Source organism: Patiria miniata, unplaced genomic scaffold (assembly GCF_015706575.1).
Source record: "Patiria miniata isolate m_02_andy unplaced genomic scaffold, ASM1570657v1 HiC_scaffold_13, whole genome shotgun sequence".
In the NCBI taxonomy this organism is placed as follows: Eukaryota; Metazoa; Echinodermata; class Asteroidea; order Valvatida; family Asterinidae; genus Patiria; species Patiria miniata.
In genome coordinates, this window is record NW_024037051.1 from 10,675,799 (window position 1) to 10,702,270 (window position 26,472).

The window sequence follows — 26,472 nt, forward strand, 5'->3', positions numbered from 1 at the left end:
ACAATCAGGGAGATATTTAGAATTACATTCAACACAATAGGAACAAAAGTTTCCATAATCAGGGAGACTTTCACATTTGTTCATCAGAACATGGACAGATTGGTTTATTTTCAGGGAACTTTCTGCAGAATCAGGGAGAGTTGGCAGCTCTGGATACGTCTCTGTGCAGAAACCCAATGTTTTTTTTTTTACTGCGAACTCTCCAAAATCTCCAGGCTGGTTTTGAATCAGCAAGGGTTGGGGTTAGGGTTAGCGTTTATATCCCACTTTGCTTTTTTTTTTCTTCTTTCTTTTTACCCTGCTGCAATTTTATGGGTTTGGAAGGAATGCTTGCCCCTGGCTACTTTATGCATGCTTTTCAAAATAAAATGAACCCTAACCCCCTTCAATGACAAACTAGGATCCTTCCTTGCAAACTCGCAACACCATACTCAATACCCAAACTGCTGGACTCTGATTATGGCAGTTTTCCAGACCCAATGCAAAGCATAATCAGTTCACTAGTGCAGTGTATTCTGTAGTCCCAGATACCGGTAGCAGTAAATGGGTTATAAAAAGGGGAATAAAACCTTATCGTAAGCACAGGGCAAAGTACACTGTTGCAATCCTACAAACTGTATGTATACTCAACTGACCGACAATACGGTTAGAAGGTTTGCGTGGTTGGGTCACTATAAGAGGCCGTTTGCCGCGACACCATGTGACAACAAATCTCTTTTGCGAAAAGCTGTTAAAGCATTTTTTGTACAGAGGTTCTTCTCAGAACCACACATATAAAAACGGATTTGAAGTAACAAAACTTCCTGTTTAACCTTTACTCCTTAAGCATTTTGGCTGGAAATGTACTGGAACCCTAAAAATAATCCTCCACTATGCAGGAAAACCAATAATACAATCTTTGTCATCTTAATTTCAAGGAGGCATGAAACCCCGTGTACCATAATGATTACTAAACCACATTTTTCGCTGTGATGTACATCCAGAGCCTCTCTAATTTAGACAAATGTTGTTTGTTAATATTGTTTACTCACATTTCATAAAAACAACAAATAGAAACTAGAATCTGTAAGGTCTTAACCTTATCTGTATATCATACATGTATGGTCGAGGTTTAAAAACGGTCAGCTTTCCACATTGCTTACACATGTAGAAACAGACAGGTGAAAACATTGGGCACCTGTGGGCACTATGGTTTCCAGACGAGGCCTTTCTGGGCTCAATGGTTTCGTAAGGGTTTCAAATGAATCCTCTGGGAGGGTTAGGGTTCACAGTTGCAACAAAATTGACAACAAATTTGGGGGAGGGGTGTCAGATTATACAGTTGTTTTTTTGTGTGGCTCACCCTTTGGGCAGCCTGACTTGCGCGGCCGTTTTCGTCTGAGACTTTTCCGTCTCCGGGTAGAACAGCTTGGAGATGGCCAGCGCTGCCGGGGCCGACATGACAGAGGCGGAGAGTAGATGGGATGCGCTGATACCGAAGGAGATGTAGGCACCCAGGACGCTGCCGGCGATTGTGGCAAAGCCACCGGTCATGACGGCGTGGAGCTCAGAGCGGGTCATCCTGGGTAGATAGGGACGGATGAGAAGAGGAGCTTCAGTCTGCTCAAAAGAAAAGAAAACAAGGGGAAAAAACTGAATAAGAAACACTCCATCAACCTATGGTATCTACTCCATACATGTAAAGTAGATGGCATTGGTGACCACTTTTGAGAGCCCAGTGGGACACACCGTGTGCACGTACTGGCTCAAAGTACACAAGACTTATTAACCCTAACCGCCCTGAATCCTTCAAAATCCTCTTTGCCAAAGTGGAGGAATTTGGAGGATTGAGGTTACATGGCAAAAGTGCGTTAATACTGATTGCGTAGGATGCACTTTGACAAGGTCTTGGGCCAGACCTTGTGTTGTTTTTGCTCAGCCATGCATAAATATAGGCCTGGATTATGCTTGAAATCCTCCTTACTGCTCCAGGATGTCACTGGCCAAGCCTCAACATATTGACAGTCACTGTTGCAGGATTTTGCAGGACTCAGGCAGTTGTCACCCCTCCACAGACCATATTCAAGAAATAATGGAGGAATTTGCAGGATTGAGGCTATATGCTATTTTTCCACGAGGCCAATTGGAGGATTTTGCAGGATTGAGGCTACATCCTAGCAAAAAGGCCTAGGGAGTTAGGGTAAAACATCTTCTCATGAGCATCAGGTGTCATCAGCAATGTAATCAAATGCACCCCAGTGGTCTTTCCCAAGTCTCCCTTTCTAACCATGGAGGGGGTACCTGTGCACGGAGTCAAATTGATACAACAAATTGATATTTCCTGTATAGTTGCAGGGATGAGATTGTCAATTTAAAAAAAAAAGTCTGAAACTTGATGAAATGTCAGAAAGACGCATCTTTCTCTAAGATTCAAAAAGTCTGATTTCAGACAAAAGTCTAAAAAAATCTCATGACTGATAGTTGTCGTACCACAAACTGAGGAACCGGTATATCATGTATTAAGTGTACAAAGACATCCAAATTACCCTGTACGTACTGTAATTCAACAAAAAAATGTTCAAAATTTAAATGTATCCAGTAAAACTTTTGCCTATCTCAAGCATTCTCTACTTATGATAAATTTGTTTAAGAAACTTCGTGTTCAACCTGACTGACACAAAATTAAGTTGATTCCAATTCCACATCTGCTAATATGCATACAAACAGCTAAATTGTTTGAAAAAAGTCAACATTGAATTAATTATTCTTTACGCAAGCCTTTAAAAAGCTGATCGAATCTGTATTTAAATATGAACAAAATTACCATGCATACATGTAGATATTTCACATTTTTCCTGGCACACTATCAGAAGCAAGACACCATATTTTTTACCTGGCCAACGAAGATATTTCCGGCAGCATTGAGGGATTCTGACGCCGAGGTGTGCATAGTCTTCTGCATGAGCCAGGCCAGCTTGGCTATGACAACCTGCATCACGCCCAGGTAGTAGAAGATGGAAATGCAAGCGCTAAAGTAGATCACTACTGGAAGAACCTGAAAGGTTAAAAAGACAAATAATGAAATTCAAGCGATTGGTTAATCAGTCACATATAGGAACCTGTGGTCCAGTGGTAAGGGTGTGTGACTCGCGTGCCATGGTGCGGTACGTGGGTTTTGCACCCTGACGGGAACATGGTGCTTACGTTCTTAGGCAAGACACTCCACTACAATTGCCCCTCTCCACCTAGGAGTATATATGGGTACCAGGGCGGGTAGAGACCAGATAATGACATTGCACTGATCTTGAGCGGCAGTCAAGTTAAACGTAAGTCTGTCACAAATATAATCACGAGTCAATCACAAGTTAAACAAGGCAAGAAAAGCCTCGTAAAGCTTGTCCCATAGCGCGCAAAATTCTATTCAACTGATTCAAAACGGCTACACACTGGTGCAGATTGAGAGCATTCACTGGCATTTTGGTGTAATCCTTTGAATGATGAAGAGACATGGTTTGTGTTTCAAAATCAGTGTACAAGTGCTGTAGCGACAATTGTTGACCCACCTATAGGTACATGTACATATATTTGTCAAATGCCTAGTTCAATTTGCTCAAAGAGGCATGAGATTTGTGAATGGAGGTCAAATCTTTACAAAACGATATATGCAGCTTTGTAAAGAGAGAGGCTTTATAAGGCAAAAGTACAATGTATGTGAACGGACTAGAAATTGTTGTGCTTAAACTGCAACACCCAAAGATTATCAACCAGGGGGTCAATCTGAAAATTCTGTATTTTGTTGAGTGTGTTGGTCAAATTTTGTCTACTAATCTTGTCATCAAATGGCCGCGAAGTAAAATTCAGCTATATAAAGGAATATTGCATTGAAATGAATGCCCCAGCGGGTAATCTGTATTTTGTGCACTTTATTTACAGAAGTAAAATCATTATCTTTGTTTAAAACTTCCAGAGCATAAACTGAAATAGATGTTCACCCATACTGGAATTTGTATCCTTGTGGAGACATTTCTTTGTTCTCGTGTGGTAAAGTTTTCGAGTTTGAAAGTGTAGTTTCATAATGCTCTTATTTTAACCAGAATTAACTTCCTTGGCTGAAATTTGTACTTAATATCCCTTTTCTAAAACTCTTCCATTTGCGACAGATCAACCCACCTTGGAAATTCATAGTTTTTGAGTAAAGTCCATATATCTATTTCGTGATAACCTTGTGGAGATGTATTCATCTATGATAGAAATTGCCCTGTGGAGATGTTTACAATCTTTTGTTCCCTAATGTGTGCATGTCTCCAGAGGGCACGGTGTATCAGATCAAGCTACTTACATGTATGGGACCAAACCTCTTTTTTTTTTAAACCATAATTTATCAAAACTGGAATATGAAAACTATTTTTTATAAAAAGGGAAATATAAAAAACAGCTAAACGATATGCAGATAGAAAAACGAAGCACTTGCCTTAAAAGCAAAGAAGTGTTCTTGGAAACCTGCGCCGAATACAAATTCAGATCCGGCATCGGTGAACTCAAGGAAAGTCTGCACCACGACGCCCAAGAAATCAAAGATCTGGAATCCGATGGACGTGCGCAAAATGAACAGACCCAGGATGAACTGCAAGGCAAGTCCCCAAATGACGGGCCGCCACTTGACCTGCACCAAAACAAACCAAAATCAGGGATACAATTTTCATCGGTAGTGGCAAAAACAAGATGAAACGATAAATCTCATTACCTCTGGAGTCTAATATGGCTTTCCATTGACCCTGCCCCTTTTTTGGTCTTGATGTAGGAAAATTTGGAAGATTTTACAGGATTGAGGAAGGTAGACCTCACACACTTTTTAAAATATATCGAGATCCTAGAATATTGTTTTCTCAGAATGTACAGCATTCACAGAGCTAAAAGTTCATCAGGTTAGTTCAGGGGTGTGAGTGACCACTGATAAAAATAGCTGAAAATAGCTGGAAAGGTGTAAAAAAGCTGAAATTTGGAAATCTCCTATATTTTTATACACAGCAAGTGAGAGAAAAAAGCTGAAATCCAAAACAAAAAAAGCTGACATCAGCTTTAAAGCTGAGATTTCACACCCCTGTTAGTTGTTAAGCACCAGTCTTTAGATTTTGAGCACTTTTGTTGCTTCAAATGAAACAAATGCACAAATGACAAATGATCTACTTCACCTGTAAGTTTGCCTGTCGGACTTTTACACTTACTTTGCTTACTTTATTATACCTTTAGCAGTATTCTGTTTAATAGTTTAATTAACTTATGACACACAAAAAGTGATATAGGGAACAGCCATTCCATGGTGACTCGCGTGACATTTGAACAAAATGTAAAGTTTTAATGCATTACTGTTGTTAACCTGGCATTTATTCAACTCAAATTAGCATGTATTTGAGTCAGGGCACTGTGAATTTATGGTTTAGTCTTTATATGATTACTTTAAAATCGCTATTTTTTCATGTATCACAGTTTCTTTGACGTGACTCGCATGACAGGATAGAAAACGGGATTTTTGACATCCCTTGATTCAAATAGCTTTTCCTATGGATCTACCAGTGTTCTAAAAATTATTCTTACAGAACTTAGAACTTAATACCCTCACCCAATACATGCATAAGTTGTATTGTGCCAAATATCCCTTGTTGTAAGAAATGGCCTGAAGAAAATGTGACTCGCGTGACACAAATGCGTGACTCCCGTGACACAGTAGCTTTTCACTTTCACATTATAACTGTAATATTAGTATAACGAATCAAATCATAATATTATATTAATAAAAATGATTTAACTGTGAATACCTTATGAAAGAGTGTGAAAACTGCTTTTTATCCCTTTACTTTGGCAAATGTTGGGGGTGGAAATCTGGTTTAAACACAATATCCTTAACAATGACATAGAGAGAAAAAAATGTTTTGGAATTTTAGTTAGGAAGTGATGTCATCAATCCACGGGTGATTATTTCAGGAAAACAGTTGTAATTCTTGGTCATGTAGAGTCACAGTTTCCTTAAATGGTAAGATCGAGCTGCAATTAATGATGCAGTTGTATCGGAATGTATACAGTACATGTATATACATTTGTAAAAAACTGATTCAATTTCTTGTTACATAACTAATGGGCAATTCCACACCAAAGTGGACATGACACCAAAAAATTCAAATACATGTGACTTAAACAAATTTGGCATCAAATGAAAGCTAAAAGTCTGTATTTTCAAGATTTGAAGTCAGAATTTTATTTTTTATACATTTCGGTACCAAAAAATAGGATTATGTAATAATCCTGTTTTAATCCTAAAAATGTGATAAATAGTGATATGAAAGTATTCTACCAAAACACACACAAAAATATGTACTAATGCCTTCAGTTTCTATCATGAGAAAGTATTGGTCTTGAAAAACCGACTAAAACTTGTTTTTACCATTTTGCGTAATTTGCTTCGCTTCAGTGACTTCTAATATTTCAGCCTTCGAAAATGTCCTTCCGTTACCGAAAAAATACATATTTTTAATTTATTTTTAAAACTTGCAGTATGAATGCATTGAAAGTTATTGTGCAAAGCAAGTTTAGGTAGGCCTTCAATATGACATTATAACTGACACTGCTGTACTTCTCGTTTTTTAATTATAATTAATTAAATCACGTCCTTCCGTTACCAAATTGATAACGGAAGGACGGTAACGGAAGGACGGTAACGGAAGGACAAATCGTATTTTTATCAAATGTTACAACATTCGCGCTCATGTTTGAAAAATGAAAATCACTGCAAATACATGCATGTATAATGAGCATTGAAAGGACATTCATGTGACCCACCTTCACAAAGGCGGGATAAGCAGGGCAAGGTGTTTATTACAAAGGAAGGCACAGGCATGTACAACATGTACAATGTACATGTACATGCTGATGTACCAGTACTTGTACATGTATGGAGTTGTTGCAGAAAATCAAATCATAAAGTTGCTGCCATCAGCATTCATGGACAATAAAGAAAGATATGAATTCTGTGAAGCCATTCCAGAAGCAAATTAAGTCAAAAATGAGATGGCAGAAAGTACCGGTACTTTGGGGCACTTTCATTCAATTTACTTGTGTAAGACATGTGAGGTGCAATCTTTGACAAATTATGCCCAAGTTAACAATTGCAGTTTGGATGTTTATAAATTAATTGTTACTACTCCAAATCATTGTAATTTGATTTCAAACATTGATTTTAGAGTTCAATTAAAAGCAACACCTAACTGAAGCCATCAGTTCTACCGGTAGATGTTTTTACCTTAAATGTACATGTAGGCTGGTCGCCCCCCCCCCCCCCTTTAGGTAAACCACTGAACCTACCGGTATTATTATTAAAAGTAGTTGGTAAACATGTAACAAATATACTCAAGTGCTCAAAACTGTGTATTTAAACTTTTAAGGATTGAGGTGATGGGTTTGAAGTCCATTTCTGTAGTTGTCTTGTGTTCGTGAATTATGTGTTTTGGGTAGTTTTCGTTTTTCTTTTGTTATCATTAATTAGCAGGCTTCTATCTTTATCTCAATAGTTTCTTGGGTATAATTATTTATGCCAGGTCTGCATATTGTTGATTTCACATTCAGTTACACATTTCAGCCATTTGTTTCACTTGTATAATTAGTGTAAATTCACATTTTGTTCATGCTATAATTGAGTAAACCTTTTGTCCTTCCGTTACCGTCCTTCCGTTACCAAATCATAATCTGCTTAAAACGTTGTAATTATATTACCGAAACACTTAAAGTCAAATGAAAGGCGGTATAGTATAGATAAAGCTTCAGGGATTCCATTTCTTACCTTTAAAATATAATTGCCCCATAAAATTCACAGAGTTTACGCAAAACGCGAGTAAGTTGGAAAACCCTTGTCCGTTTTATCGTCCTTCCGTTACCGACCTCATTAATATTCATAATTTATAAACGGGAGGCATTCATGCCTCCCAAAAGTGTGGAAAATGAAAGTAGCATTATAGCAATACAATTTTGACATTTGTTTGCTGTAACTATGATCAGTGTCTGTGATACACACATTTGAAATTTTGTTTAATGAGTGAAAACGTCCTTCCGTTACCATGGAATTGCCCTAATGCTTTTAAAGACTTAATTCGAATTCTATAATTTAATAGGGCCTATGGCATTGTTTCTTTGTATTACATGTAAATGAAACATTCCTGGCTTGTGACCAGGCATGGATCCAGAGGGTTTTTTGGGGGGGTCACCCCCCCCCCCCCCCCCCCCCGCTCTGTCAAAAAAAAAATTCTCATACAAATTCCTGAAGAATAAGTCGACCCCCCCCCCCCCCCCCCCGCGTGACACCCCCAAAACATGATACTGGTCTAATGTCCGCCTGTTCAAAATACGGTACACCATTCTGTAATGTGTTAATAATCGTCGAATTTGAACAGCGCCCCCGATTGAAATTGGTACCAGCCCCCCCCCCCCCCCCAGTTTTTTATTTTACGGAAGCGAGTGTCCAGAGAAAAAAACGTGGGTACATTTCCAAATTTTTTGGCTGATGAACCCCCCCCCCCCCCCCCCCGCGAAAATTCCTGGATCCACCCCTGGTGACTCGCGTGACATACATCATGTGTGACTCGCGTGACATTCTTGAGATAGTTTTTTCTACAAGGAATGTAGAGCAAATAAGAATATTCATACTTTTATTGATAGACCACCACTATTTCATTTATAAATATCAAACACTAGCTGAATCCCTCTCTAGTTATTAAGTAATCTGAAAAAAAGTCCTTTTTTGTGACTCGCGTGACATATTTTTGAGGGTGTTTTCACGATGAAATAGTGGGAAAATACTGAAGACATTTCGAAAAATTCTCAATGTTTTATCAAATAGACTGGAATAGCTACCAAATGTATGCAGATAAAGCACAATCTTATGAATGAGCTTCAATTACTTCCTCAGTTTGTGATTTATACCCCTGACCCTCCGTTTCGCCCACAAAATTCATCCATGTTCAGGAGGCTGAAATTTTAATTCAAATGATTTATTTTTAAAAATCTTTTGAGATTTAGATGGTTTCAATATTCCTCTTATCAAATATAACTGACAAAAATGTATTCCTTTCACTTCAATTTTTGAGTTTGGTGATGACCCTTACATGGAATGGCTGGGAAGACTTTTTTAGTTTCAAAATTTACATTTACTGGGGTATATAATCTATTGTGAAAAAAAATTGCCATATGTGGCAATAGAAAGTTTGAGGTCGGCAATTTGGCCACAAAATAATCCAGGTACGTCGGGTTACCGTAGACTATTAAACACACAATTTTGTTGCCAACCCTACCGAATCCCAATGTCTAGACAATAAAACCGTTAGTGATGTACTTAAATAGAAAAAAAAGGCTTAAAGTTAATTAAGGTTGAGATTATCAAACTGTTGTGGAGGTTCTCATGTGGAAATGATAAAAAATAGTTATACATTTTTGAATGGATTTCGTTAAACCGCAACCTTATTGTTTCAATAATGAGTACAACGCAATACTATAGGTCAAACTATAACTAACGCAAACTATAGGTCAAACAGAGGACGAATATGACAAACACATTCTGACTGTGCACAATATTTTTCCTAACAAAAAGGGCCTTGAGCTCAGTCTCAAACTGTTAAAACACATTGTAAATTACTGGAGCAAATCGACAGATCAAAAATAGCTACATATGACTCCACTGTATTGCACCTTACACAATACACAATATCTTCATTATAATTTTCGCTCACAAACATATGGCAAGCATCAGATTGGAAACAGTAAACACAAATGCAGTTCTCAACATAAAGGGCTGAAGACGAAGCTTGCTGCAAGCTGGATTGCAGAGAATTTAAGAAATGTATGGAATATCACTGAAGGCATGTGAGGGTCAACTTACATTTTGGGCCAGGTCAAATTCAAAAATGGAATATCCAAATGTCCATCTTATCATAGTGTTCGTTATTACTGGAAGGAGGATTGGGAAGAAGGATTTCGGAAAAGCAGAACAAAACCGCATATTACAATTAACAAAATACATGTAGCTTCTCATTTTTATGTACAATGAACTACAACAAAAGTTTCAGCAATTAAAAAATGAAACAATGACAAATATTTGTACCATTATGTAATATTGAAATATGCGGCTATTTCGACATAGCCTCAACTTACGTGTCTTGGGTGCTTGGAGAAGATGTAACAAAACAGGATGAACGCGACGAGACCAGCGGCAGAAATGAGCTGGACGGGGTTATCCTTGGTGAGAAAGACTAACGCCACAGCAACAGCGGCCAAAATCAGCAAATATAACGGCCTGTGATTTGAGGTAAAGAGTGGTCAGTTGATGGTGGCTTAAACAAGACTTGGGCAAGCCAATAGTAAAGCTGGTCCCAGTGCACACAATTCTATTCAATTGATTCGGAGAATCAGGTTGGCGTAGTGGTTACTGTTCTGGCCTTCCACCGCTGAGGCCCAGGTTCGATTCCTGTCCTGGTCCATATTGTGGTTTTCCAGAATATTCTTCTGGGGTTTTCCTCTAAGATTGAAATTTCTCCTCACTGTCTTCTCTTTACAGGTTTCTTAAAGCTCTTGAGCTACAGAGCCTAGGGTACTTTTGAGGAGTTGTTCGTTTCATTACCAAAAAAGAAAGAAATACAGATATATTTTCAGAATGGCTAAAACTTTTGTCGAATAAGGTACAGCACTTGATGGAATATATATAGTCCACTTTTACCATTCACATTGAGAATCTAGTTATTGCCTACACGTTCATCATGTACTGACGATTTGCCGTATTTTCTGACAAGGTTACCTGAACCAATAACTGGATTCTATTCAAATTAGGTTTTGCCCTTCACCAACGTTTTTTAAACACTGTATACTCAGTGTGTTACCTCCCGAGTGAAAGTTGGAAAAAATCACTCGGTTGGCACTCGAACCCACGGCCTCCTGCTTTCTAGTGCAGATGTCTTACCACTCGACCACCGAGCTAACGGGATCGGTTGGCCGGTTCGAATCTGATGTACATAGCAGCGGGTACCGCATAAACTGGATTCTAAATGCATGTGACAACATTGTCTCATTTTAGCCTGTGCATACTCACCATCTGATATATCGCCAGTGCTTGTCAACGAAGTTGCCGGCAGGTTTACAGGTTAGGCTGTATATCTCTTTGCCGTAGTAGTCCCTAATGATCGAGTACATGTACAGGCACAGTCCTATGCCAGTTATAATCACCAAAACCATTGCCTCTTCAAAGTCATAGTAGCAGGCCCAGACCAGATAGCCCAGGTAAACCAGCAGCAGCACCAAGTAAAAGACGTTCCATAGCATGGTGTTGTTTTCGGTGTAGACTTCCTTGACAGTGCCAAGATAGCCGTCCAGCCACTGGAAAAATGATAGGGGGGAAAAAATTCTTTCAAAAGTCTTCTTTTACGTGTAAGTACATGTACTGCATCTGTAACCATACATAATGCAACAAGTATGCAATGTAACCCCACCAGGCTTGTGAAAGTAAAAAATTATCCCAATCATGCAAAACAAAACACCAGGCAATTTCCCCCATTGGTTGTTGACAACAGCAGAAACTGTTGGATTCTGTTAGATTCAGCACGTTTCACGCTTTGCTTCTGTTGGAATCTAGATTAAGATTCAGCAAGTTTCGCACTTTGCTGCTGTTGGATTCTGTAAGATTCAGAAAATTCCACTCTTTGTTACTGTTGGATTTCGTTAGATATAGCAAGTATCAAACTTTGCTCCTGGTTGGATTCTGTAAGATTCAGTAAGTTTTGTACTTTGCTATGTTGAATTCTGCAAGATTCAGCAAATTTTACACTTTGCCACTGTTCACCAAGTTTCGCACTTTGCTACTTTGGAATTTTGTAACATTTAGCAAGTTTCGCATTTTTGAAACTTTGAATTCTGAAAGATTTACCAACTTCAACTCTTTGATTGATTTGACTTTTTTTCTGATTATTGTCAAGATAGTTTTGAGAAATTACAAGACAAAAATACTTCAGTACTGAAACCTGTGACCTCTTCCAATTGTTGTCGACAATAAATTGTACATGTACCGTATGTATACCCAAAAGGAAAAATGACAAATTTGTATCAAAAGTTGGAATCGATATAATTACAATTTATAGCGCAAAGCATTCTAGTAGGATCTCAATATCTGCTACAAAAAAATAAAACAATTGTCTGAGGGCTTAAACTAATAGAAGAGGGCTTAAAAAAATTGTTTTGAACTGCTGTAAACAAATCCGAAAGATCTTGTCTGGCTTACTGCTTTAATTTGTTTAAGCTGGGCGTAAACATTATTCAATAGGCAAAAAGTACAAAGTACAACACTTGATCATCAGCAAGCTATCCTAATCTTACACCACTGTTTGTCGAAAGTATTGACAAAGTAAACACAGAACCTCCTAAAAAAAAATGAAGGACCAATCATTTCAGAGGGCCTGGACTGTTTGAACAGAACATTGTTTGAACAGATCTTGGGATCGACTTTGGTACCAATAGGGGATGTCATTTCGGGCTTCCTGGCACGAACTCTTACAAATCGTTTGATTGATTTCCACTGTCAGCTGTGTAAATTTTTCAGCTGTTTTTTTTTTTTTAAATTGGAAATTGGAGAAGTTAATTTTCTGGCATCAGATGAGTTTAAAAATACAAACTTTTTTAAAGAGGTTGTGGAATGCTCGAAGACATTTCCGTCATTTTTTTGGTATATGTAGCCTAAGGTGTGATGAAATAAAAACGACTAATGCGTCTGTCATGAAATGAGTACAAAAGGTACTTTTGAGGCTGTTTTTCGGGTCCTGTTTCGACCCGAACGTGCAATTTGAGTAAATGTCGTCGACTCGTCGTTGGGAGCAGCAAACAAAACGTGATGTAATAAACAGGACTCCTGATGCAGCGTAGTATAAACGAGTCCTGTTTATTACGTCACGATTTACTATGTTTTGTTTGCTACCCCCAACGACGACTTTTACACAATTTGCACGTTCGGGTCGAAACAGGACCTGAAAAACAGCTCTCAAAAGTACCTTTTGTATTCATTTCATGACAGACGCAATAGTCGTTTTTTATTTCATCACACCTTAGGCTACATATACATACATGTACCCGAAAAATGACGGAAATGTCTTCGAACATTCCACAACCTCTTTAATGAGAGTAATGTCAAACAGAAGTAACGGTGAATAATTATTAGAAATGATATTAGACATTCACCATAGAAATACAACTGGTAACTTATGGGTGCAACCCTGCAATAAAAGACACTAGTGCTAAATGCGCATACTTCAAAATTCTTTTAAAAATACTCAGAACTCTCACAGGTATTCAAAGCTGCACAGAAAAATGATGATCAATGTGTCATCTTTCATTTTCTTTTCATTTTTTTGGTGGGTTGACCATTGACTTTTCGAGATATTCTCACCCAAAGAAGACGACCCCTATTTTCCCCAGAGCGGAAAAGTAGCCATCTCGAAAAACGATCCCTCCACAACATGGCAAATGGCGCCACTTTCGAGCCCAATAGCATCCAAAATGCTCAGAATTGGAAGCCCCAAGTCCGGGCCAGAGGTTCATTACCATATCTCTTCAATTCCGCAATTTTATGGCTCTCAAAACTCTGTAATATATTTTGAGGGTATAACTTTTATTCACGAGCTGGGCGGACGGATTTCTGGCCTATTTACAGGCGTGCACCCTTATGGGGCTTATTCTCATCAGCCAGGGTAGTCTTACTCACACAGGTTGTAAGACAGTACCAATGGCAAACCAAGTCTCCATCTTTTCTGTCCTGAATTTGCAATATTTATTATTCATAAAAACACTTCCAAAGATGGACTGACATAATTTCTGACCAGTCAGATCTTTCTTTACAAAAGCTGTGCAATCCTGCAAAGCACTCTCCTATTGGCCAACAAACTTGACCCTGTAATTCCAGACCTAAATGCTCAGTGCGTAAAACAAAAGTCACAAAGTTTACGCAAAGAATGTTACTGGCTGACGATGAGTGTCAACATAGTAAACATTCGGACTTGGTTTTGCCAGAGATTTTTTTTTGCCTGAGCCATCATTCTCTATGAATAATACTATCGGAACACTACGGTAAGTTGTTTTTCTGAACACCGACATTCACAACAAAAAGCTATTGGAAAATGTCCAGGGTATTGAAAAATCCTGGGGAATTCACACCCACAATTAAGGCCAGAACCACAAAGGGGTTTTTCACAAAAGATGCACAGTAGAGTCAAAATGGACGTGTAATCCCCAAATAAATGCAGCTGTTGTTGATATCCCTAACATGGCGTGGCCCCGCGGTGCACTTTGATTTTTCGCCTCTAGCGCTTTATGTCAAAGCAGGTTTTCACGCAGCAAATTTGCAAAACTACTTTGCAAACGGATGACATCATGTGGAAAAAAGTGTGGTTCTGAAAAGAACCGGTTGGTTGTGAAAACACCCTGCACTCTTTTCAGAACCGCACTTCTTCTCAAAAGAGATTTTCCACATGGTGTCATCGCAAACCTAATTCACTAGTGTACACTACCACCATGCAAAGTTTCAAAACTTACTTCAATTTGTAAAAATTGAATACATTTCAATGTCACAATATTTTGCGACATCTAATTTGCTTTGCATTTGCACAATGAACCGGCCGGGAGAAGTATTTTATCCAAAAGTTTTTTTACCCTCCAGAGCTTGCTTTCGCTGTTTTGGTCCTCATCTCCATCTGTTTCGTCCGCGGCTCGTTCTGGGTCGTAACGGCCACCGTTTGTGCGTCCTGTATTTCCAGGTGTTTGGGAGGAGTCAAAGGCGGGGTTGTCAACTTCTTCCAAGGGGATACCATATTCTGTGTCCTGAAAAATTAAAAAACATCAATTGGACGTTCAGATGGATGTACACATGAAATTTTTAACACATTTCCACTGACCTAATTTCTCTATTAACTTTTGGATTGCTTAACTAACCACAAGGAAATACAGTACCCCCGGTACATACAGTCTTTCTGATTTGAAAATCACAGGTGTGTGGAAAAACGCACACCTGGTTTTTTCTAGGTGAGTGATTTTTCTAGGTGTGTGATTTTTCTAGGCGTGTGATTTTTCTAGGTGTGTGATTCTGTGGTCCAAGCTGGGACTGAATAATCTGGTATTTTTTTTCCATAATATTCATCTTGGTTTACAATAAAGCCGTTTTCTCTTCACCGACGTACTTATTTTTCACAAATTATGAAGTGTAACTATGCTGTAAATGTTTGCCGAGGTGTGCAGTACTGAGGGATTCAGGCGTGCGATTATTTGCACTTTTCAGGAAGCATTTAGGCGTGTGATGGCGTGGGGGTGTGATCGCGCGCCTCAAAACAGAAGGACTGAGAGAGTACAACATAACGTTAAACCATCTGCGTTGGAGTGTTTTTATCATTCAAAATGACTTCTGCAACCCAATAGGCAGTCTTTATTTAATTCTAATAACTTTGCTTTTGTACAGTACATGTATCTGCGGTACAAAATAAGATTTGCTTGTAAACGTATAGTCAGGCGAATCAACACGGTTTTGCAGAATGATAATCACGGTGTATTGCAGTGATTTGTTTGCTGGTCCTCATCTTTAATTTCATGTTTTGTCGTCTTCGTCATCGTTGTACCCCAAAATTTCCTTTAAAAAAAAAATCAAAACCCTGTCCCCCACCCACAATGCTTGGGAGTCAAAAAACCCAAGAAGTGGATAGATCTTCGTTAAATCATGCACATGTAGGAATGAGGCCCATTTAAACTACATGAACACAATCACCAAACCACACTTATCATGAAGAAAAAAAACACTTAAAGAGAGCTTACAATTGGTAGAATATCTGCATTCAGATCCGTTTTATTCGAAGCCATCTTTTAACTATCCCTATCGGGAGGTACACAGTAGTTTACAGTCACTTTATGTAATTATCTCGATCAAACCAACTCCGCAGGCATGTGTAAAAAACGGGTCCTCGTGATATCTGTGACCGATCTGGACGCACCCCGTACCAGGTGTATTTTTGCACTATGGGCTTTAACTTTCAGGGCCAGGCCTCCTCCAATCAGTTGAAGTGTATTAGCATATCAATGGGACAAACAAATGTGGGCCCTGGCCGAGATGTGCCCTCATCCCGGCTACGGCTAAGTCTATTGTCAGCATATGCTCACACAGTGGTACCGGTAATTGTTGAAGATCTGGATAGTAGCCGTAGACAAGAAATTGGGATGCGGTCTAACTACCTGTACTATCGTAGTACCCACTGCCCAACCCTTCAACCCATTGGTTGAACAGTTATGACTTTGGAACTGCCAAACCACTTTTTCAAGGGGTGTAAAACAAAACTGAAATTGAGAAGTTTTACTGGCACTGAAAATTATAACAGGTCATCATCTTTATTACTTTAGAACAAAAACAAATCAAGGGGTTTTCATCCCCTCTTCAAAAAAGGCTTCTTTTCGAAAAGAATGCACTATTAATAATGAGACTGACTCAAACGTTTGCAGTTGGAAACCCCGTTCCTAAGATGGTACAGTCCATCAACTTCCATTGGTCCATTTTCTCTATTTACACAAGGACTGACCTCCTACAAGTTATCTAGGTTGTATGAATAACAATAGGCAAGAGTACAAAGTACACAAAGGTACCTCATACCTTTGGTTTCCAAACGACAATACATAGACCTGCACTGTAGATGTTAGATGTCTGAATACACACATCCTTACATAAATGCAGGGCATGCAACCTTTTCACTTCAGCCTTGAAATAGTATCCAGGGCCTACTCTTATTTCAGTTATATGCAAAATTTTGGGCCCCTGTATATAATTTACACCCTACAAAATGTCTTAACGAAATAAGCCGAAAGCGCGTGGGATTTTCCCAGGCTTTTCCATTTTTATATGGTGGTGGGAAACTGTCGGCCATTGGCATCATGCTCAAATTCCAAGTTGATTTGGGTGTGTCTTGCAACTCCTCAAAATGTGTCAAATCTCGATTAATTAAGCTGCTTAAACAGGGAAAAAATTACTTATGAGCATAATGCATTGTGTGAACAACTGGCACAAACATTTTCTTGTGATCTCTCACCAGACCCAAGAATTGATATTGGATCCAAAAGTTTACTCTATGCATCAATGGAATAGAATGACTATTTTCAAGGCAGAGCTAGATTCGTATCAGTTGTCGCTTTCATTGAGGACAATTCAGGGGTGCGTTTTGGCAGTCATAACCAAGAATTACTCACAATGCAATACTCAAACCCCAAAAACAATTAACCAAAGAGAAACAACAGAACCAGTTTTTGGTTATGACCGCCAAAACGCACCCCAGTTTGGGTCTTCTGGGAAAAAAATCTCCCACAAACTAAATGTACCGGTATTACATACATACCCTGCCCCACACAAAAATATGAATGAAACATTAGAGATGTTATAATAACCTCAAATTTGGTGTGTCTAAAAGTAAACCTGAGTTTTTTTGTGTTTGATCGAGTCTAAGGAGATAAAGAACATGCAGAACTTTATTGTTGACCAGAAACACTTAAGTTATGCAACAGCGCCCTCTGTAGACCAGAACAGCACATGTAAAGTTGTAAACAAATTGTACTGTTGCAGAGTGTACATCAGTACATCCCAGGCCAGTACACAGATAAATGCGAGAAAAGAAAGTCACACAGTGGATCGTATCTTTTCAAAAGAAATCATTATTGGTGGTAATTTATGACATGATTGATTAAAGGCCAAGGTTTATTATTAAGGATTACAATTTTTCAAAGTTTTCAAACACTCAGGAAATTCTTTTGTACCTTATTTCTGATACCTCTCCAGTATCAACTTGATCATTTGGGAGAAATCAGAGATTTCAAAAAACAGTTATCCTAATTGTTTTTTGTTTGTTTTAAATTGAATAACGATCATAGTACCCAATTTCACCGGAGGTTTCGTTTCAGCTCACAGTCATGCCTACAAAAAGTAATGAATGCAGGTGCGGCATGCAATGACCTCCACAAAAATTGGGTATTGTTTGCAGGATTCAGTGACCACCTTTACCAAAAAAAACACTCCAAAGCTGTAGTAAATGGTGAAAAAAAAATGGGTGGGAACTCTGATCAATCAAATGGGCAGGGCTATTCATGAACCAGGAAGGCCATTAGCAAGTGCATGCAGAGTCCGTCAGAGACCATGGAGCAAATTGGTGGACGTTTCAGATATTTACTTTCAGCTCGTGTCACAAAAAATATAGAAGGCTTAACCCTAAAGGGGCCAGGGGCGGATAGCCTCTAAAAAAATTTTTTTTGCGACCTGAGCTGTTATGACTTTTTAGCCTCGAGCTTTGTGCATCTTTTGATACCAAAAACATAAAAATCGGACCACGGGTTGCCGAGAAGCGAAAAATTTTCCAGCGCATAGTGAAAACTGAATTTTCGCATACGTGAGTGGCATGAGTGTGAAATGAAAAACGAGGAAATCAGCTGATCCGAGGAAAAGTTGCATGCCTGATAAAAATTTCTACTACCTATACATAATTTGAGTTACCCAACACCAATATTGTCAAATTTAGAGGTTCATGTACCATTCTCACTTCTCAGTGAATATATCAAATTTTTGAATGGCAGTTTGGCAGAAAATGTTGATTCTTCTTATGAAAATGCACAGAAAAAGGACCCACTCGCCAACCAGTTTTATGAATGGACTTGTGAAACTAGGACTGTGCTGAAATCTTACAATTGTTTTTAAATATTCAATCATTCATCGCATACCAAACCTATTTATAACACATTTAAAAAGCATTTGAATAGTTGGAAAAATATGAACAGTCTTGAGAAGACAAAGGAAAATGTCGGCGAAGTTAATTTAATCAGAGATGGTGCACATCAAGCAATAGGTTTCTGACCACTACTCTTATGGGAAATTGCAAATCTGAAATCTCTCTTTACATTGTTTCTGCATGACATGTATACAGATCATTTTAATTGACAGGTTTAACTTGAACAATATTGTAACGTACACTGTGCTTACATGACATTTTTAACTATTCACTTTGTTCGTCAATATTCTAAATTTCGAAGGTCAAACGGATAATTTGTAATTGTTGTCAAACAAAACTAATTTATATTTTTAATTTTTATGCATTTGAAAATGTCTGTACAATAAAGAAGCTTAATTGTAACTGTCAATTCAAGTCATAACCATAATGCTAAATTGAGTGGCATTTTTAGTGGACTTTTAAGTTGAAAGTAAAATAACCCTTTAAATCCGGGTGTGTTTAGTACGTGTGACATTTGGAGGTTCCAAAAATTAGAGCGACCTAATATTTCATCCTTTAGCAAGGACCTCTTCAGAGGACTTCCTTCTTCCGAGGCACGGACTTCTCCAGGCATTTGGAGGTTAACAAGTCCATGACAAGTCCCTTTAAAATATTGATTCCCTTAAACTGTTTGAAAAGAATGAGACACCCGTTTTGTAAACAGCAAACTTTATAGAGTTTTTAACATGTCCTTTTGCCGTTCCTCACTAATGAGGCTGCTGTTTTTGTGAAGTTAATACAGGGGTGTGAATAATTAACCACTGAAAAAAATAGCTGGAAACAGCTGGAAAAGGTGTAAAAAAAAAGCTGAACTTTGGAAATCTCCCATACTTTTGTACACAGCAAAGCTGAAATCCAAAACAAAAAAAGCTGTAATCAGCTTTAAAGCTGAGATTTCACACCTCTGTGGATTTTTCTTTAAAATATAAACCAAGAATTTGGTTTTATTGTTTATTGAAAACATGTGTATGTTATGATTTGCTAAATTATTGATTGTCATCATGGTCATGTTTTGAATTCACAATGGAACACCAGTAACAGAGAGTTGAATCATTGCCCCAAAACAAAAGACAAATATGGTCCAAGACCAATTACTTTGGTCTAAGGGTTCTAGATAGTCATTCGCGTCAATGTTTTTGGTCAATTAGGCAAGTCTAATTCACAATGTGATAGACAGTGAGTCAGATTATTGCTCCATGGTCAGATGAGTCTTGTGCAAGACGTTCATAGCAGGGTAGTTCACGATAGACGGTACAGCCTTTGTACCGTGCAGCAGCATCATTTTCCCATGAACCCGACTCGGTCCATGAACCGCAAGCAAAGAATCTCTTGGAAATTTCGCAATGCAACATAGTCTGACTTATTACATTTTTGTAATCGTGCAAAATAGCAGCATATATGAGCATTGGTGGAAACAAAAGAGCTGTTCCGAAAAACCATTAGTCAGGTGACAAATCGTACATATGCAATCGATGGCACCGAGTCGCCATTCCCCTTGACCCGTGGTTGACCGTACGTTTCGGTAGAATCATGACCACGTTCAAATTGATGAAGAGCCCTGATTTTAAGCCTTCCAAGGCCTAGTTTCTTTGCTGCACACACAAAAGTTCCTACTTAGCATTTCCTGAGCAGGCTAAATACAAAGTTCCCAAGACATCCTTTGCAATATTGCAGACCTTTGGTGTGTGTTTATTAGGGAGATGGTTGGAATTTTTTTAAATTCTGTTTAAATTCCACTATTCAGTTTGGATTTTGGGAATTCGAAACCAACGTTACAAAATTAGGCCTTCCATTTTTTTTGTGGCACAAGCCAAACAGGCACGCAACTGGGAATATAGGAAATTCCAAACCACACAAAACTTTGTACAGTATTGTTCAATTTGTAACATTTGGCATTCATGAGAAGTAAGAAACAAGGAAATCATTGGATCTGAGGAAAAGTTGCATGCCTGGCCAAAGAAAACAACTGGAAAGTCTGGAATATCCCCCAATTGACTTCATGGTCCCCAATTGTTCTGCATTCACTCGCTAACAGCTAGTCTTCTTTGTACATGCATAGCCTGCCCATTGATTCATCTAATCCGAGAGTTCCCACCCATTTTGTCAACATACACTTTGTATGTATACAGCTCTCAAGTTTTTTTTTAAGGCCCAGACCAAAAAAAATAATAGTTCTGCTTTAGGTTACCCCACCTACCCTATTTTGACAGCCCTACCCTTATTTCTTTTGGGAAAAATGAGGAGAAAACCCTGAAAATCATCAATTACTACGTTTTACCCTTGACTACACGCAGCAGTCCTTCTGATTGGAAAATCACAGGTGTGTGGAAAACACACACCTGGATTTTTCTAGGCGTGTGATTTTTCTAGGCGTGTGATTTTTCTAGGCGTGTGATTTTTCTAGGCGTGTGATTTTTCTAGGCGTGTGATTTTTCTAGGCGTGTGATTTTTCTAGGCGTGTGATTTTTCTAGGCGTGTGATTTTTCTAGGCGTGTGATTTTCTAGGCATGTGATTTTTCTAGGCGTGTGATTTTTCTAGGTGTGTGATTTTTCTAGGCGTGTGATTTTTCTAGGCGTGTGATTCTGTGGTCCAAGCTGGGACTGAACAATCTGGTATTGTTTTTCAAAATATTCATCTTGGTTTACAATAAAGCCATATTCTCTTCACCGACGTACTTTATTTTTCAAAAATTATGAAGTATAATTATGCCGTAAATGTATGCCGAGGTGTGCGGTACTGAGGGATTCAGGCGTGCGATTATTCGCACTTCTCAGGAAGCATTTAATAGGCATGTGATGGCGTTGGGGTGTGATTGCACACCTCAAAACAGAAGGACTGACAGAGACACCTCCAAATGATCGAACACAAACAAAATTGCCAAAAAAAGAAAAGAAAAGTCCCTGCCTACCCTTTTTTCAAATGCCATGTAATTGGAAGCAAATGTTTATATTGATTTTGCCCCAGTGGTCTTTCAAACCCGCAAACTACAAGTATACATGTAAATATATTATCATCGTGTACGGCATTCCATGCGGCATCTCACTCGTAACTTTTTGTGGGCATGACTGTGAGCTGAATAGGAACTTCCGGTGAAATCGGATAAACATTCTTCGGTTTGAAACAAAATTAGAACAACCAGATTTTAAAATCTATGATTTCTCCCAACACTGGTGTCCGGGCGCCTACTTTGGTGAATCGGTGCACACACAGTAACCCATGCACACTGAAGCATCGCACTGCAAGGGACGTCTTGGAACCAAGACTGCAGTCCTTCTGATTCGAGGCGTGCGATCACACCCCCACGCCATCGCACGCCTAAAAGCTTCCCGAGAAGTGCTAATAATCACATGCCTGAATCCCTCTGTACTGGACTGCACATCTCGCCATAGATTTACGGCATAATTAAACTTAAATACCGGTATGTATACATAATTTGTGAAAAAAAGTACGTTGGTGAAGAGAAAATGACTTAACTGTAAAACAAGATGAATATGATTAATAAAACCTGATTGTTAAGTCCCCGCTTGGACCACAAAATCACACGCTAGAAAAATCAGTCTAGAAAAACCACATGCCTACAAAAATCCAGGTGTGCCTTTTTCCACACGCCTGTGATTTTCAAATCAGGACGGACTGAGAGTGTGGTATACAGTACAAAGAGGACTGTAGGCTGGCTCTCTGGGACCAGCACAGATGCAGAATAGAGAGGCTTTATGTTGTATACTAACTGAATGTCATATTCACCATTAGTACAACATCCGCAGTTTAATACCAGACACAGGTGTGTGACATTTGTGTTTGGCATGGAGCAGTGATCAATTTCTCAATCATTGTACTGCATACAAACTCCTTGCTTTGCAGTATTCAGGGGTGTGAGCGACCACTGATAAAAATAGCTGAAAACAGCTGAAACAAGGTGTAAAAAAGCTGAACTTTGGAAATCTCCTATATATACTTTTGTACACAGCAAGTGAGGGAAAAAAGTTGAAATCCAAATCAAAAAAAGCTAAAATCAGCTTTAAAGCTGAGATTTCACACCCCTGAGTATTAGAACCAAAAGAAAAGAAAAGAAAAGAAAGAGGAATAGCCAGCTGACCCTAACATTTTGGGTCAATCGTACTACATAAATAGCTCATGTAGGGTTGCCCGTTGGTTTTATATTAATATACATGTATTTACTTAAATTGTTTTTTACACATAACTTTTAACATGTTATTCATACATGTACCGGTACACGTATGCTAGCTTGTCTTTTGCAAGGGAAAAAATACCCCAAGTACAAGTCTAGAATAGTTGTATAAAGTATGCAATGTTTTTTCTTAGAAGTGTATCTACCGGTAGTTCAATGTCAAGTTGTCCTCCAATTCATGTGATTGTAGTAATATATGTGTACCGTATGTGACCAGACATGTGTATAAACATACATAAAGTATGTAATGTACAGTATGAACAGTGTACATGTATGTACCAGTACAATGTACAAAAATGTATGTAGACAAAAATGTAGAAAACATTACAGTGTTAGGCAAAATAAAAAAAAAAACATGTTTAGCGTCCTGCCTCTTTGACAAAAAGGAAGGAGGAGGCCCTTTTTTTTTCTTTTTTCTTTTCAAAATGGCCGCCCGACACATTTTTCAAGACAACGCGGCCGGGCTATTTTTCAAGATGGTTACCAGCTTTTTTCAAAATGGCCGCCACTTGGACTTAGGAAATGACATATTGGCTTCTTATGGGCAAGATGCAACAGAAAATGAGACCAAAATGATGTAACTATGCAGAAACGAACATCTCTTCTGCGCAGAGATCGTTAAAATTTATCAATTTTTGTCTTTAAAAAAAAAAAAAAAAAAAAAAAAAAGGAGGCGGCCTCTAAAAAGGAAGCGGGCGGGGACGCTAAACGTTTTTTTTTTTACTTCGCCTTACAGTTGTTAGGCCTAACGGGCAAATTTTGAAATTTTATAACCCAAGGTAACGACAGACATAAATGTACCGGTACTGTATGAAAATATTCAAACAGAATTCACAAATACACGTACATGTAATAAAAAATAGCTTTTGTACAACTTAAAATATGCAGGCCGAGCATATGTTATGTTATCAAATATCGAAATAGCGATTACATATCCAGCTAAACAGGTGGAAAGAAAATCAATTAGTGTTTAAATTAACTCCAATTCTTATAATTAAAATGGTTTCCAGATGATTGAAACTGCACTTCACGCATATACAGGCCATTCCATATATATCTGTGGCCTGATCTTGTTTGTGTATTCTTTTTGATCTGGTACACGGTACCTTGTGGAGACATGTGCATAATAGGGAACAAAGGATTGTATACATCTCCACAGAGTATTTTCTATAGGTGAATACATGTACGTCTCCACAAGGTTTTCACAAAATATATGAATTTTACTCAAAAACTAGTAATTTCCAAGGTGTGTTGATCGTCGCAAATGGAAATATTTTATGTAAAGGATATTAAGTCTGAATTTTAGCCAAGGATTATTCTACTAGTCGTATATGAATAATTTCTTCATGGTGATTCATTTATATTTTCAATACAGACGTGTTGTCATCCTCACCCTGCATACTAGATTTCATATTATTCATAAGATGGAATTTGGGTCGGGTCATGTAAATTCAATATTGGGTTTTGCCCTTCACCGACATAATAAACACTGTATACTCAGTGCCCCCCCCCCCCCCCCCCACCACTGAAATTGAGTAAGGCCCCCCAAAAAAACTTCTGCCTCCGATTACATGGTATTTGAAAATATTATTTGAATTTATTATAGGCCTACTATTCATAAGATGGAATTTGCGTCGGGGTGATGTAAATTCAATATTGGGTTTTGCCCTTCACCGACATATTAAATGACGGTTGTCTGTATCTCAGCTGTGTAGCATTTACTTGGTAAATACATTTGAGACTGCTGTTGCTGATTAAAAAAAAACAAATTAATTTCAAATAATTGAAAAAAAAGGCTTACAAAGACGAACCCTAGTTTGTATCACAAGTGATTAACACTACACATGCTATTAGGCGTCAAGCACAATGTACCCGATGCCGGTGTAGCATGAATTTAGGTTTTATGAAATACGGACTCCTTGGTGGTACTACGCATGCTCATGCATAGATAATTAATTAGGAGAGGGACCGGTAACGTGAGAGATCTCTAACCAACAAAAAGGGAAAAGAGTCCGATTTTCATACAAGTCCGATTTTCATATGACACCGTATTCGGAAATACAAATACTCGTACTCATACTCGGAATACAAGTACTCGTACTCGGACTTCGGTACTCGGCAGTACTCGGTACTCGGCAAAAAGTACTCGACTACAACACTGTGGCCTTGTACGGAAAACTTTCAAAATTTTTCTTCTTTGCTTTGCAGAATCTGACAAAGTTTTTAATTAGGCCTAAAAAATGTTTATGACTTCCTGTACAAAACCACTAAACACATTTTTGAGAACATAAATTGAAGAATGTAGGCTAACATGTGTAACTAGCCTAAAAATACTCAAAAATTCAAAAATCTGAGAAAACAAGCTTCCAAAACCTTCTACAACCTGTTTTCAAGACTTTTTCATGAAGGAATTCGTGTAAAAAGAGGGAAAAATTGTGGTAGACGTCCTCCAATTGATTACCGTTCATTCATCCTGTTCATCATCATGTCCACATAGGTCATGATATGTACACACACAACAAACCATTTTTGGACTTATTTTTCACTGATTTTTACTGCCCTAGATATTGAAATAAAAGTATGCTCCATTGATAAAGATACTTGTGATCAAAGATTGTTTCGTTATTTTTTCAAATATTTCTGATCACGTATGTTGGGAGTACAATAAACCTTTTCGCCAAGTCCGCCGCGCCAGCTATGCAACTTTTGTTGTGGTTTTGTTTCGGTTTGGCGCGTTTGAATTTGGCGCCAAATCTCGCTCTCTTGCATGTCGTTGGGCACACATAATTCATTGAAAATACACCATTCCCTTATGTTATTTTGATGGTATTTTACATTAGAGGTAATTGCTGTGTATGTAATAACCATTTCGAATACATTTTTAAGTGTAATTTCAATGAAAAGTGAGATCAATGAACCACGGGCTTCAAGCTTGCCAAAGGAATGCGTATAAAAATGGCCTACCCGGCCTCGTGGGAAGAGAAAGGGCAAACATCTTCACTCACCAGTGTCCTGGAGACGGGTTTTTTACTCTTCGTGGGCGAAAATTTTCCCCAGGATGTGGAGTCCTCGGGAGGGAAATCTATCGTTGTCGAGAAGTTGCCGGAGTCGGGGTTGTACGTTGTCGAATACTCCATTGCGGACGGAAGACTGGGGAGCTTTTCTGGGATGTTTTGGGAAGACGAGAGCAACACGCTCGCCGGTTTCCGTGTGTGCAGCTTGGTGTGTGTAATTCGTAGTAATAGCGTGACGTCATCCGGCGCCCAATTTTCATGAATGGGAATGCAGTTTGCTGTGTGCGCGCGATCGCGAGCACACAGTACAGGGCCAAGGGAACCGTTACATACATTGCGCCAACCTTGTCATTTTCACAGGAGGGGTGTCAAAAAGTTTGAGGGACAGAGACTGAGAGATCCAGCAGACAACGTAGTACAGGTGCATAGCGTGCAAAAGGG

General features: G+C 38.6%; 1 protein-coding gene across 3 annotated transcripts in view; it reads right to left on the minus strand.

Moving 5' to 3' along the window:
• Nucleotides 1–26,301, minus strand: part of LOC119721248 (solute carrier family 28 member 3-like) — a 47,215-nt gene extending 20,914 nt beyond the window's left edge. Inside the window, exons 1-7 of one of the 3 annotated variants that reach the window (XM_038191230.1) lie at nucleotides 26,023–26,301; nucleotides 14,701–14,868; nucleotides 11,102–11,385; nucleotides 10,171–10,312; nucleotides 4,451–4,642; nucleotides 2,873–3,034; nucleotides 1,343–1,599 (exon numbers count right to left, since the gene is read on the minus strand). In XM_038191230.1, coding sequence (XP_038047158.1) covers nucleotides 1,343–1,599; nucleotides 2,873–3,034; nucleotides 4,451–4,642; nucleotides 10,171–10,312; nucleotides 11,102–11,385; nucleotides 14,701–14,868; nucleotides 26,023–26,154 — 1,337 coding nt within the window. In that variant the 5' untranslated portion in view covers nucleotides 26,155–26,301. Of the gene's footprint in view, nucleotides 1–1,342; nucleotides 1,600–2,872; nucleotides 3,035–4,450; nucleotides 4,643–10,170; nucleotides 10,313–11,101; nucleotides 11,386–14,700; nucleotides 14,869–15,849; nucleotides 16,036–26,022 lie in introns of those variants that run through there. The other 2 variants (XM_038191232.1, XM_038191231.1) reach the window with 2 other exon arrangements.
• Nucleotides 26,302–26,472: the final 171 nt, after the last annotated feature.